The 11,991-nt window shown below is 70.3% G+C and overlaps 2 protein-coding genes across 7 annotated transcripts; one reads left to right on the forward strand and one right to left on the reverse strand.

Moving 5' to 3' along the window:
• The first annotated feature begins 142 nt into the window (after nucleotides 1-142).
• NCKAP5L (NCK associated protein 5 like) lies at nucleotides 143-8,215 on the forward strand. 6 transcript variants are annotated; one of them, XM_048327463.1, is made up of 13 exons: nucleotides 143-176; nucleotides 2,992-3,033; nucleotides 3,135-3,241; nucleotides 3,571-3,639; nucleotides 3,762-3,800; nucleotides 3,893-4,012; nucleotides 4,099-4,212; nucleotides 4,647-6,376; nucleotides 6,450-6,603; nucleotides 6,681-6,759; nucleotides 6,843-7,127; nucleotides 7,286-7,425; nucleotides 7,787-8,215. In XM_048327463.1, the coding sequence occupies exons 3-13, from the start codon at nucleotides 3,140-3,142 to the stop codon at nucleotides 8,021-8,023; spliced, it is 3,069 nt and encodes a 1,022-aa protein (XP_048183420.1). In that variant the 5' UTR covers nucleotides 143-176; nucleotides 2,992-3,033; nucleotides 3,135-3,139; the 3' UTR covers nucleotides 8,024-8,215. The 6 variants fall into 6 exon arrangements, with proteins under 6 accessions (XP_048183420.1, XP_048183424.1, XP_048183422.1 ...); XM_048327467.1 differs by having other exon boundaries at nucleotides 3,138-3,241; XM_048327465.1 differs by lacking the exon at nucleotides 143-176 and adding an exon at nucleotides 2,352-2,459.
• Nucleotides 8,216-8,355: 140 nt separating this feature from the next.
• Nucleotides 8,356-11,836, reverse strand: TMBIM6 (transmembrane BAX inhibitor motif containing 6). Its single transcript, XM_048327580.1, has 10 exons — nucleotides 11,736-11,836; nucleotides 10,343-10,444; nucleotides 10,149-10,257; nucleotides 9,932-10,052; nucleotides 9,772-9,820; nucleotides 9,533-9,630; nucleotides 9,351-9,430; nucleotides 9,147-9,247; nucleotides 8,988-9,060; nucleotides 8,356-8,908 (listed from the first exon to the last, which is right to left on the reverse strand). The coding sequence occupies exons 1-10, from the start codon at nucleotides 11,831-11,833 to the stop codon at nucleotides 8,885-8,887; spliced, it is 855 nt and encodes a 284-aa protein (XP_048183537.1). The 5' UTR covers nucleotides 11,834-11,836; the 3' UTR covers nucleotides 8,356-8,884.
• Nucleotides 11,837-11,991: the final 155 nt, after the last annotated feature.

The raw sequence follows: 11,991 nt of genomic DNA on the forward strand, positions 1-11,991 counted from the left end.
ACCGGGACTCCCCCGCCGCCCCCGGGCGCGGATTGGCGGCGGTGGGGGCGCAGGGCGGGGCCGGCCCGGTGGAGCCATGACGTCACCGCCGCCGCCGGTCCCGCCCCGGCCCCGGTCCCGGTCCCAGCCCCGGCCATGCCGTCCCGGCCCTGGCCCCGGCCCCGCCGTAGCCCCCGGTGAGTCCGGTCGCTCCGCGGCGGGGGGGCAGGCGGGGGGCCGGGGGGTCGGGCCGCTCCTCGGGGGCACCGGAGGCGGGGGAGCATCCGTGGCCTCCGGGCACCGGATCGTGCCGTGGGAGGGTGGGGGTGGCCCGGTCGCTGGTGTTCCCCTGGTGCCCCCCGGTGCATCCCCGTTGTGTCCTCGGCTCTCCCCGCTGTCTCCGGTGCATCCTGGGGTGTCCCCGGTGTCCCCCCAGAGCATCCCGGCTGTTTCTGAGGTGTCCCCGCTGCATCCTGGCTGTTCCTGGGGTGTCCCCAATGTCCCCGGTGCATTCCGGCTGTCCCCAGTGTCACCAGTGCATCCTGACTCTCCCTGGTGTGTCCCCAGTGTCCCCATTGCATCCCGGCTTGTCCTCCCTGGGGTGTCCCCAGTGTCCCCAGTGCATCCTGACTCTCCGTGGGGTATTCCAGGTGTCCCCACTGCATCCTGACTCTTCCTGGTATGTTCCCACCGCATCCTGACTGTCCCTGCGGTGTCCTCAGTGTCCCCACTGCATCCCGACTGTCCCTGGGGTGTCCCCCACTGTCTTTCATCCCACCCGCCGGTCCCCAGTGTCCCCAGTACACCCCAGCTGCCCCCTGCGTGTGTCTCTGTTGTCCCCACCACATCCTGACTGTTCCCAGTGTCCCCACCGCATCTCTGGCTGTCCCTGCGTGTCCCTGGCGAGTCCCAGCTGTCCTCGATGTGTCCCTGCACCCCGAGGCTGTTTCTCTAGCACATCCCACTTGTCCCCGGTGTATCCCGGCTGTCCCCAGGGTGTCCTTGCCGTCCCTGGTGCATCCTGGCTGTCCCTGGACTGTCCCCAGTGTGTCCTGGCTGTCCCCAGAACAGCTCAGCAGGGCTGGGGGCACTCGGGGCTGTCACCCCATGTCCCTGGACTGTCCCCAGTGTGTCCTGGCTGTCCCCAAAGCAGCTCAGCACGGTTGGGGGCACTCGGGGCTGTCATCCCACATCCCTGGACTGTCCCCAGCGTGTCCTGGCTGTCCCCAGAGCAGCTCAGCAGGGTTGGGGGCACTCAGGGCTGTCATCCCACGTCCCTGGGCTCGGAGTGGGGGCCCTGCTGTGGGGCAGGCCAGGGCCAGCCCGTCACAGCCACGCTGGCATGTCCTGGGCTGCGGTTTGGGCACGTGCCGTGCCCCCACGCCGTGTGTCCACAGTGCCCGGGGCAGCGGGGAACAAGTGACTGGGGGGTACTGGGGAGGGGACGGGGGCTCTGGGTGGCCCTGGCTGTGCCACAGCCGTGTCCCCCTCCCCACAGGGACCCTCGCGCTGCCCCCGCGGGGCCCCACGCTGGGGGAGGGGATGGCCGCGCTGTCCATCTGTCGGGGCCCCCCCGGCTGTCCCCGCCGGGGGCTTGGGGGGGCCGCGGGCTGCTCTTCCCCTCCAGACAGAGCCTCACTTCCCCCCGTGACGCAGCCAGAGCCGCCGGCCCCGGGGCCGCTTCCTGCGCGGGGGGCAGGCGAGGGGCCCACGGGCACCTCAGGGACAATGGGGACCGAAGGGACCCGCGTGGGTTCGCCCCACGGGCTGCAGGGGCCGGGGACAGCATGTGCGAGGTCTGCCCGTGCCCCCAGGACTTTCCCCTTGTCCCTCCATCACCCCCAGACCATCTTCTTGTCCCCCGCATCACCACCAGACCCTCCTCTTGTCCCCTCCGGTCTCCCTCGTCCTGCCGAGGGCCCCCCGCCCCGCCGCGGTGCCGTGGGGTCCGGGTGAACCGGGGACGCGTGGCCCCGTGTGAACCCCAAAACCCCAAACCTCCCCCTCGTGGGGCGGGGGCTGGAGGCCGCGGCCGGGGGTCACGGCTCGGCGCCGCGTCTGCAGCCCCGGGGGGCTCCCCGAGGGGTTCCCGGGCTCCAGGGGGTCCCTCCAGAGGGTGCGGGATGCCCTCTGGGGATCCCTCTGTGCGCTGGCCTGTCCCCCCCGGCGGTGCCCGGTGCCGCGGGGGGATTCCCGGTGCTTCCTCTCCCGGGTTGGTTCCCGGTGTGCCGGTGCCGCCGCTCCCGGGGGCCCCGGCGCCGGTTCCCCGGGGCTGGCGCTGGCGGAGCCGCGCACCGGGGGAGGCGGTGGCTCCATCCCAGCTCCTCCCCGGCCGCGGCGGGAAGGCGGAGCCGCCGCCGCCGCCTCCCAACAATAGCGCGGCCGGGCCGGGCCGGGATGGAAACGCCGCCGCCGCCGGGACCGGCCCCAGGGCCGCTCTGAGCCGAGACTGGCGGAGCCGCCGGGAGCCCCGGGCGTGAGTACGGGCCGGGGCCGGGGCTCAGCGCAGGCACGCGGTGGCACCGGCGGCGGGGGGAGCCCGGGGTGGAGCGGGGGGTGTGCGGCACTGGGGGGGCCGAGGGTCCTGTGCGCCGGGGCTGCGCATGCCGGTGCCCCGGGGCCGGGGTCAACACCGGGGGTGCTGCATATCCCAATATCCCGGAGGTGCTGCACATCCCGGTGCCCTGGTGCCGATTCCGGTCCCAGTGGTCCTGCGCATCCTCGTGACCCTGTGCCGGTGGCGGTCCTGGTCCTGGGGGCATACCGGTGCTCCGGGGCTGATGCCGGTGCCCGTCCCAGTGGTGCTGCACATCCCGGTGCCCCAGGGCTGGTTCCGGTCCCGGTCCCAGGCGTGCTGTGCATCCTGGTGCCGCTCAGGTTCCCCTGTACCACCGGGAGGGAGGTGGGCAGCAGGAAGGGTCCCTGCGGCTCTTGGTGCCAGTGGGGTCAGGACTCGGCCTTGGGGGTCTTTTGAGGCTCCTTCCCCCTCCTCAGCCCAGTTCTCCCCGGCAGGTGACACCGCACAGGGACGGGGCTGGGGACATCCGAAGCCAGGTAAGGGAGGGCCGGGCTGTGCAGGGCCTGAGGGTGCCTCAGGCCAGGTGCCACCAGCCAGGGGCCGGCAGGGACCCCATCGTGACACGTGTCCCCTGCAGCAGTGATGTCGGAGAGTGTGGCCGAAGCACCGGGAGCCGGGAGCCCGGCAGCGCTGGGTGAGACGGGCACCAGCCATGAGCTGCTGCAGCGCCTGCGGGAGCTGGAGGTATGCGGGAATGGGACCACCAGGACACGGGATCACTGGGCAGCTGTGGCTGGTGCCACCAGGCAGTTGTGGCCACTGTGAATCCATGGCCATGGCCACCATGCAGCCAGTGCCAAGAGCCAGCTGTGGCCAGTGCCATGGAGCCCACAGTCTGGACTCCATGGTGATGGGTCGCACTGTCCAGCTTTCCACGGCCGTTGTGTGCCACTGCTCCTGGGGCAGCCCCATCCTGCCATGAGTGGCCCTGAGTGCCACCAGGAGACAGAGGGTCTGCTTGGTGCCATGGGGATGTCCACGGTGTCCCCTGAGCTGTCCCTGCTCTGTTGTAGGCAGAGAATTCAGCCCTGGCCCAGGCCAATGAGAACCAGCGGGAGACGTACGAACGCTGCCTGGACGAGGTACTGGAGAACACAGCCACACACGGGGCACACACGTGGTACACACATGCACACGCGTGTGCGGGGGCACGAGGCCGTGTGTGCCCATGTGCCCCACCCCAGACCTCCCCTCTGCTCCCCAGGTTGCCAACCACGTGGTGCAGGCGCTGCTCAACCAGAAGGTGGGTGGCAGGAGGGCGGGAGGGTGTTGGGGGGCTCGGGAGGATGTTGAGGGGCTCGGGGGGTCCTGGCTGACCCCCCACGCCCCGGTCAGGACCTGCGTGAGGAGTGCATCAAGCTGAAGAAGCGTGTCTTCGAGCTGGAGCGGCAGAACCAGGTGCTGAGCGACCTGTTCCAGCAGAAGCTGCAGCTCTCCACTGGGTCCCTGCCCCAGGTATGCCCAGGGCTGCATCGGAGCTGGGGGGTGGGCATGGGGAAGAGCTCCCCCAGAGCTTAACCCACCACCTCTCTCCTCTCCAGCTGCCGCTGCACCCAGTGCCAGTAGCCCCAGATGTCCCGGTCACCCCCCAGCCAGGCTCTGCTGAGCAACAGCCCCCCCCGCTGCTCCCCGGCCTCTGTGTGCCCCTGCCTGAGGTGGGTACCGGTGTTCCCAACCCCCTCCTGTTCTAGTGTCCCCCTCTCCGGGCTGTGTCACCCCCTTCCCCATTGTCTTCTCCCAGTGTGTGGTGTCACCAGGCCTGTGACACTTGGCTTTCCAGGCCCACGGTGTCCTGTCTCCCTCTCTGGATCTGTGGTGTCCCCATCCATGTGCCTGTGCCATCATACTTTCAGCAGTGTCCCTGTGCTCCCTGTGGTGTCACCTCTCCAGTTCCATGGTGTCCACCTCCCCAAACCCCTCCGTCTGTGATGTCTCTGGCTCCAAAACCCATTGCCCCAGATGTCCCTGTCCCCATTGTGTCCCCATCCCAAAGCCTATTGTGCACCTCTCTGTGTTTCCAGAGTGTCCCTCTGGTACCAGGGGGCTCAGTGCCAGGTGCCCACAGGGTGACTATGCCCGGTCCCCGCAGGTGCTGCCACCAGTGCCATCAGGCAGCCCTGGGCTCAGCCCTGGTGCCCCACCCCTGGATGCCTTGTCCCCCTTCTTCAAAAAGAAAGCCCAAATCCTGGAGGTGCTGCGCAAGCTGGAGGAGACAGACCCGCTCTTGGGGCCCCCTCCGGCCTCCCCTGGCTCCCCCGAGCCCTGCTCAGCCCCGGGTTGGCCCCCCTGCCCACTGCGGGGACCGGGGGCTGTGGGGGGCTGGCGGGGGTCCGAGGGCAGCCCCTGCTCCTCACCAGAGGAAGGGGGGCCGCCGCGGGGGGCTCTGCTCAGCGCCTTGGCTGAGCGGCTGCTGCGAGGTGAGGGAGGGGGCTGCTGCCGGAGCAATGGCGAAGCCCCTGGGGGACCCCCCCGGCAGCGGCGCGGGGAGCACCCCGCCTTCCTGGGACTCTACACGCCGGGCGAGGAGAGCCCCGAGGGGGGCTTCACCCCGCTCTCACCTGGGGGGGTCCCCAACCCCCTGCCCTCCCCCAGCAAGGTGCTCAAGCTGCCAGCCCCCCCCGGGGGGCTGCGCCTCAGCCCCCAGCTCGCCCACCCCTCCAAGATCCCCTGTCGTGGCGCCCACCCCGAGGCCTCACCGGCGCTCAGCCGCCGCCCATCCCCCGATGCCCCCCCAGAGCCCGGCTCCACCGAGCCCTCCGCCTTCCCCCACCCCCGCACCTTCGAGGCGGTCGAGCAGCCCCCTGGGCCACCGGGACCCCTGGCAGGCGGGGAGCGGGCGGCCGCTTCCCCCCCCAGCTCCCGCCGTGGCACGGGGGGCTCGGCTCCCTGCCGCCGCCCTGGCAAGAAGCCCCCCGAGCCGGGCTACCTGCCCTTCAAGGAGCGCCTGGCCGCCCTGGGCAAGCTGCGGGGGGCAGAGGGCCGCGAGCCGCCTGGCCCGGGGCGGCCCGAACGGGGCCACGGGGCCGAGCTGCGCCCTCCGCCCCGGGGGGGTTTGGGGGGCAGCCTGAAGCACCCCGAGCCGGCGCACGGCGCGGAGCCCCTGGCCCGCTGCTACTCCTCCGGCTCCATGGGCGACCCCGGCAAGGCGGGGGGCAAGGGGCGCCCCGTCACCGGCCGGACCCCCTCACGGACCCCCCCCACGCCCCCTGCCAAGGCCTCCCGCAGCCCTCACGGCAGCCCCACCAAGCTGCCCACCAAGGCGGGCAAAGCGGGGGCGCCGCGGGGCGAGGAGCCAGCGGGCGCCAAGGCGGGCGGGGGTCCCCACAAAACCCCCGCAGACCCCGAGCCCACGGGGCCGGCGGCGAGCGCCGCGGGGCACTCGGCCATCGAGGAGAAGGTGATGAAGGGCATCGAGGAGAACGTGCTGCGGCTGCAGGGGCAGGAGCGGGCGCCGGGCGCCGAGGCCAAGGGCAAGGCGGCGGGGCTGGCGAGCTGGTTCGGGCTGCGGCGCAGCAAGCTGCCGGCGCTGAGCCGGCGTGGGGACGGGGGGCGCGGGCGCGAGTGGGCCGGGACCCCCGCGCCCCTGCGCCGAGAGGTCAAGTTGGCCGCCCGCAAGCTGGAAGCCGAGAGTCTCAACATCTCGAAGCTGATGGAGAAGGCGGAGGATCTGCGGAAGGCGCTGCGGGAGGAACACGCGTTCCTGCAAGGACTGGCGCTGGAGAAGGGGCGTCCCCGCGGGCCCCCGCGAGGCCCCGGCCCCCTCCCCGTGATGTACCAGGAGGTGACGGCCGAGACCTTCATGCAGCAGCTGCTGGACAGGTCAGCTCCCACCTGGGTCCCTTCGGGGTAGGGGGGAGGGTGGGGCGTCCCCCTGATCGTTGCCTCCCCCCAGGGTGGACGGGAAGGACGTCCCCTACGAGACCCGCCTGGAGCACAAGCGGGAGCTTTGTGACCTCCGGAGGGTCCCCCCCGACGCCAAAGAACCCCGGCTCTGCCGCCCGCCCCGCAACGGCATCGTGGGACACCTGCGGGAGCCCTCGGACAAGGTGAGGACCCCCGCTCCAGCCCCCAGGCCTCCGCTCCGGGGGGACCCCGCAGCCGTTCAGCCTCTGCATCCCCGCAGGTGCCTGACGTGGGGCTCCGGGACGAGCTCCCGTCCGACGAGAGCTTGTCCGAGTCGGGGACGTCGCAGCATTTCGCTGGTGAGGGGGCGATGGCGGGGTTAGGGCGGAGAGGGGGCACCAGGGTGGACCCCCCGGCATTGACCCCTCCCCTTGTGCTGCAGCCTGTGGGTCTCTGACGCGGACACTGGACAGCGGGATCGGGACCTTCCCGCCCCCTGACTATGGGGGGGTCCCCGCCAAGAGCACCCCCAAACCGCGGGGCCGCCCCGAGCCGCTGCCCGGGGCCGTGCCGGCCGCCGTCACCAAAGTGCCGCGCAAGGCCCGGACGCTGGAGCGAGAGGTGCCCAGCGCCGAGGAGCTGCTGGTGCCTGGAAAGCACCGGAGCGCCCCGGGGTGCCGCCTCCCGCCCCCCCCCAGCTCACACGGCCACCGCGCTGCACCCCAAGGTGGGTGTCCCCTTCCCCGTGCCCCAAGGTGGGTGTCCCCCCTCCGTGCCGGGTGTGCCCCCACCCCCGTTCAGGTGCAACAGGGACTCGGCCCCACGGTGGGGGGCTGGGGGTGTGGAGGCCCTGCAGGTCAGCGCTGGCCCCCCGTTGTTCCGCAGACACCGGGGAGGACGCCCGGAAGCCGCGGCACGTCCAGCAGAGCAAGAACTGGACCTTCCCCAATGCCAAAGCCTGCAGTGCTGCTGACCCCTTCGTGTGCCCCCCCGGGGGGCTGGAGGGGCTGCATCGGCCTGTGCAGGTAAGGGCGGGCTGTGGGAGCCCTGAAATCCTGGAGTACCCCAAAACCTTGGTGTGGGGTCCCTGAAACTCCAGAGTGAGGACACTGAAACTCTGAAGCAAGACCCCCAAACCCCAGCACAGGGACCCCAGACCCTCCTGGCCATGCTGTGGCGATGGAGAAGCCATGGGGAGAGGATGTGGGGGGGACACTCCCCAGAGTGATCATTTGCCACATCCTCATGTGCCCCGAGGGGTGGGGGGGACTTAAAATGCCCCTCTAATGTTTTGGGGGGGGGCACAGAGGTTCCCCCCACGGGGGAGTGAGAACGTGGGTGTCATTAGCACAGGCAACCCCCCCTGCCCACGCTGTCCCTCCCCAGGCCCCCGTGTGCAGCCCGGCGGGGCATCGGGGGGCATCCCCGGAGGCCCCCCCACCGCTGCCCCCTGCCCTGAGCGCTAGCAGCAGCCGGACCCCCAGCGCCTCAGACGTGGGGGACGAGGGCAGCACGGAGGCGCGGTCCCGGGACGGGGGGCACGGCCCCGCCGGGCTGGAGCACTCCGAGTCCCTCAGCGATTCGCTCTACGACAGCCTCTCCTCCTGCGGCAGCCAGGGCTGAGCGGCCCCGGCCCTGCTCCCACGTCTTCCACCCTGTCCCCGCTGCTCCCCGCTCCCGCTCTGAGGGTGCTGCCTGGATTGGGGGGGTCTGGTGTCCTGTCGCTCCCTGTCCCGGCTCTCTCCGATGGTGCTATGGCTCTGTACAGCCCCCGCCGATGGGTTTTTAACTCAATAAAGCCGCCCCCCCCCCCCCCCCCCCCCCCCCCGCCCGGGTTATTTATACACGTGATGGTGCAGCCGCTGTGTCCCTACGCTCCAGGGAGGGTCGGATGGACGCGGGGGGATGGAGGGATGGACGGATGGACGCGGGGGATGGAAAGAGGGGGACGAGAGTTTGGAGTCTGAGCGATTTATTGAATCATCCCGGTGTACAAAGAGCGGAGGTGGCGGGACTGAGAGCGCTGGGAATGCGATGTCCCCGCGGCCCCTTCCCAGCACACGTTCGTTTCTTGGCACTGGTGCTCAAGGGCAGGCTCCACCAATGAGTTTGGCTGAGGGGGGGTCGCACCAACGACCCCCCGGGGGCTGGTTTGGGGCTTTACAGCCTCCCGGGGAAGGGTAACACCCCGGGTGCCGGTGGGGCTGGGGACAAACCTCGGAGGAAAGAGGACAAGTGGGTGACCACTCCAAGGGCCACAGGCTGGGGGGAAAACCAGGGGGAGCCAAATTCCAGCAGGATCCACAAATTGACTGGTTTATAATAAAAAAAAAAAAAAAAAAAAGCTGAACGAGAGAAAAACCCACGAGGTGCGAAAGCTTCTGGCTGCTTCCTCGGCAGCAAAGCGCAGCCCCTTTAATGACAGAGAGGGACGGGAGGGGACATGGGGACACAGGGGTGGCTCCGCCTCGGCCCAGAGCCGCTTCACTTCTTCTCCTTCTTCTTGTTCTGCAAGAGGAAAGGTGGCCACGGTCACCGTGGGCTCCATCCCTCTGTCCCCCTGCCCTGCCCGGGGACCCTCACCTACCTCGGACATGCCCAGGATCATCAGGAGCTCCCGGAAGATGTTCACGAAGTCGAGGAAGAGATCAACGCAGTGCCTGGGGGAGGGAGAGAGGGAGGGATGGATGCTCAGGGTAGGCCACCCTGCCCCCTGTGTCACCCCCCCTGTGTCCCCAGCACCCACCAGATGTAATCCTTGTCGCCGCTCTCCGCCTTCTCAATGATGAGCTGCGTGTCGAAGAGCACGAAGCCGCACATGATCATCAGCGCCACGTACAGGTTGGCCTGCAGGGGAGAGAGGGACATGCGGTGGGGACAGTCCCCTGCTGGTGTCACCTGTCTGTCTGCCCATCCTCAGCGGGGTCCCAGCAGCTGGAAGGGGACTCACTGTGAAGAGCCAGGTGGATCTCACAAAGGCGTTCACCAGGGAGGAGAGGAGCATCAGGGTGAGGCCGGAGAGCAGGAAACCTGCAGGGCGAGGGCAGGGGGTGAGGGCCAGGTCTGGGGAGCCCCCCACGCCCCGCAGGGAGCCCCCAGCCCCCTGAGAGTCCTCCCCAAAGCCCCTCTCACCTCCTAGGTAGAGGTAGCTGCGGCGCCGGGCGTACAGGGCGCTCAGTGAGAAGCAGGCGAAGATGGTGGCAGTGCCCAGGAAGGCAGTAGGGATGATGCTGGGAGGGGAAAGAGGTGGTCAGAGGGTTTTGGGGTCAGCTGGGGGGCATCGGCAGGGCTTGGGGGGTAGCTGGGGGTGGGGAATAGGATCTGTGTGGCAGTTGGAGGTGGGGGACGGAGTCTGTGGGAGCATCTCCTACCTGGGGTTGATGGAGATGCACATTTGCAGGAGGGGTCCCAGGTTGATGCCTGGAAGGACAGAACTGATTGTGACCAGAGCCATTCTGGGGGCTCCATCCGGCCCCTCCACAGGATTTGGGGTCCTGTGGGATGCGGGGGGTAGTTGTGGTGCCCACCTACCCGTGAGGAAGGCGAAGCCAACCAGCATCCCCAGCCGCTTCTGCTCGGTCTCGCGGCTGTGCGGGGTGGCCGTGAGCCAAACCATCAGCCCCAGTGCACCCAGGCCAGTCAGGAGCCCGAACTGGGAGAGTGAAGAGACAGATGAGGGCTGGGCATTGCCTCACCTGGGTGGTGCAGGGCTTGGGGTGCCACCTGTGACCCTTCAAAGGCCCCTCACCTGGAACAGGTGGGTCACCACGTTGATGTAGGCGCCTGCAGCCGCCACAAACATGCAGATGGCGAAGCTGCCATAGACCCTCTTCAGGTGCTCCTGGGTGGAGGCTGAGCTGTGGGCAAGGAGGGGGTGGTGAGGGGGTCAGGGAGGGCTGGCGCAGCCCCCCAGGCCCCCCACCCTGCCTGTGTGTCACTCACATGTGGGAGAACTTGAAGAGGGCATCAAAGTTAATGCTCCGGTCGAAGACGTTCATGGTGCCAGGCTGGGATGGGCCCACGGCCGCTCCACAGGGGTGCAAGCTGTGAGGGGAAGCGGGGTCAGGAAGGATCTGGAGCCTACCCAAAGCTCCCAAACTTCCCCCAGGAGCCGGGTGGGAGCCCAGGAGCTGCGGAGCGAGTGGCAGGAGCTGCGGAGCTGCCGGGGCTCCGGAGCCTTCCTTGTCCAGCTGGTGCAAGCACTGCTGGCTGTTGCAAGGCCAGGGTGGCCCCCGGGGTGTTGCAGGGCTGTTGCAAGGCCAGGGCGGCCCTCGGGGATCCCGCAATGGGGCTGTTGTGAGGCCAGGGGAGCCCCTGAAGAGTGCCCGGTGCTGTGGGAGCGCTGCCGGCAGCTGGAAACGTCTTTGTGCCAGGTGACTATTAGTGCCTGTAATGACGTCCCCAGAGGTGGCTCTGGCAGCGGGAGGCTCCCGGCAGGGCCTCCTCCTCCTCCTCCTCTTCCTCGCCCTCCTCCTTGTCCTCGTCCAGCCGGCTCGGCCAGCTCTGTCCCCTCTGGCACCTGCCAGAGCCCGACCTGCCCAGCCAGTGGCACGAGCCACCTGTCCCCGAGGGATGGAGGGGACCAAACAGGGCCTGCCGGGGGACAGGGGCTTCCGGCAGCTGCCCCGGCAGAGGGGAGGGTCTCGGAGAGGGGCCTCATCCTGCCACACCAGCACGGCCCAGGGGTGCACAGGTCACAACTCAGCACTGGGACAGTGGCATGGGGTGGCACTGGACCGGTGTCACCCCTGGGCTGGTGCCACGAGGCCCTGGGGCAGCCCCAGGTCAGAGGGCAAGGCAAGGGAGGAGGTGCCGGGGTGTGGCGGCGGGGATGTGTGTGACAGGGGCGTGACAGCCCCCGCCGGGGGTGACACCCCTCGGGTCCCAGTGACAGCCGGTTCCACTGGGCAGGGCCCGGTGAATGCCGGTCCCGGGCCGGCCGGACCCCGAGCCGCCCTCCCCGCCCCCAGCGCCGCTTGCGCTTTCGCCGGTGCCGCCCCTGGTCAGCTCCAAGCGACCTTTACCCGCTGCTTCCTGCACCCCCTCCCCGGCGCTGCCCCGGCGCTTCCCCCCCCCTCCACCGCCCCGATCCCCCCCGATCCTCCCGTTAGAACCGGGCGGAGACCCCCGGGGCCGAACCCGTGCGCGCCGCTCCCCCCCCCCCCCCCGCCACGGGGCCTGGTGGGGGCGGGACCGCCGCGGTCCGCTCGGGGCGCGTTCTGGGGGGCGTTGTGGGATTTCCCGGGGTCCGCAGCCGCCCTGGGACCCCCGGGGCTCCCCCGGGGCTGCCCCGGGCCCGCCCCGGGCCCGCCCCGCCCGCGCCCCCCGCCCGCACCTGCGCCGCGTCCGCCGTCCGTGCCAGGCCGCGAGCTCTGCGCCACGCCCCCGCCGCTCATTGGCTGAGCCCCCTCGTAGTCCCGCCTCCCGCGTCATCCCATTGGCTTTCGTCAGCGCGGGGGGCGGGGCTCGTCTCGAGCCGCCGTCACGGCCCGGGCCGCGCCCGAGCGCCGCCGTTGGGCGAGCAGCGCCCGCCCCCGCGCGCGAGCGCGGCGCTGATTGGTCAATGTGGGTCGGCTCCGGCCAATCGGAGA

Source organism: Corvus hawaiiensis, chromosome 24 (genome assembly GCF_020740725.1).
Source record: "Corvus hawaiiensis isolate bCorHaw1 chromosome 24, bCorHaw1.pri.cur, whole genome shotgun sequence".
Taxonomy (NCBI): Eukaryota; Metazoa; Chordata; class Aves; order Passeriformes; family Corvidae; genus Corvus; species Corvus hawaiiensis.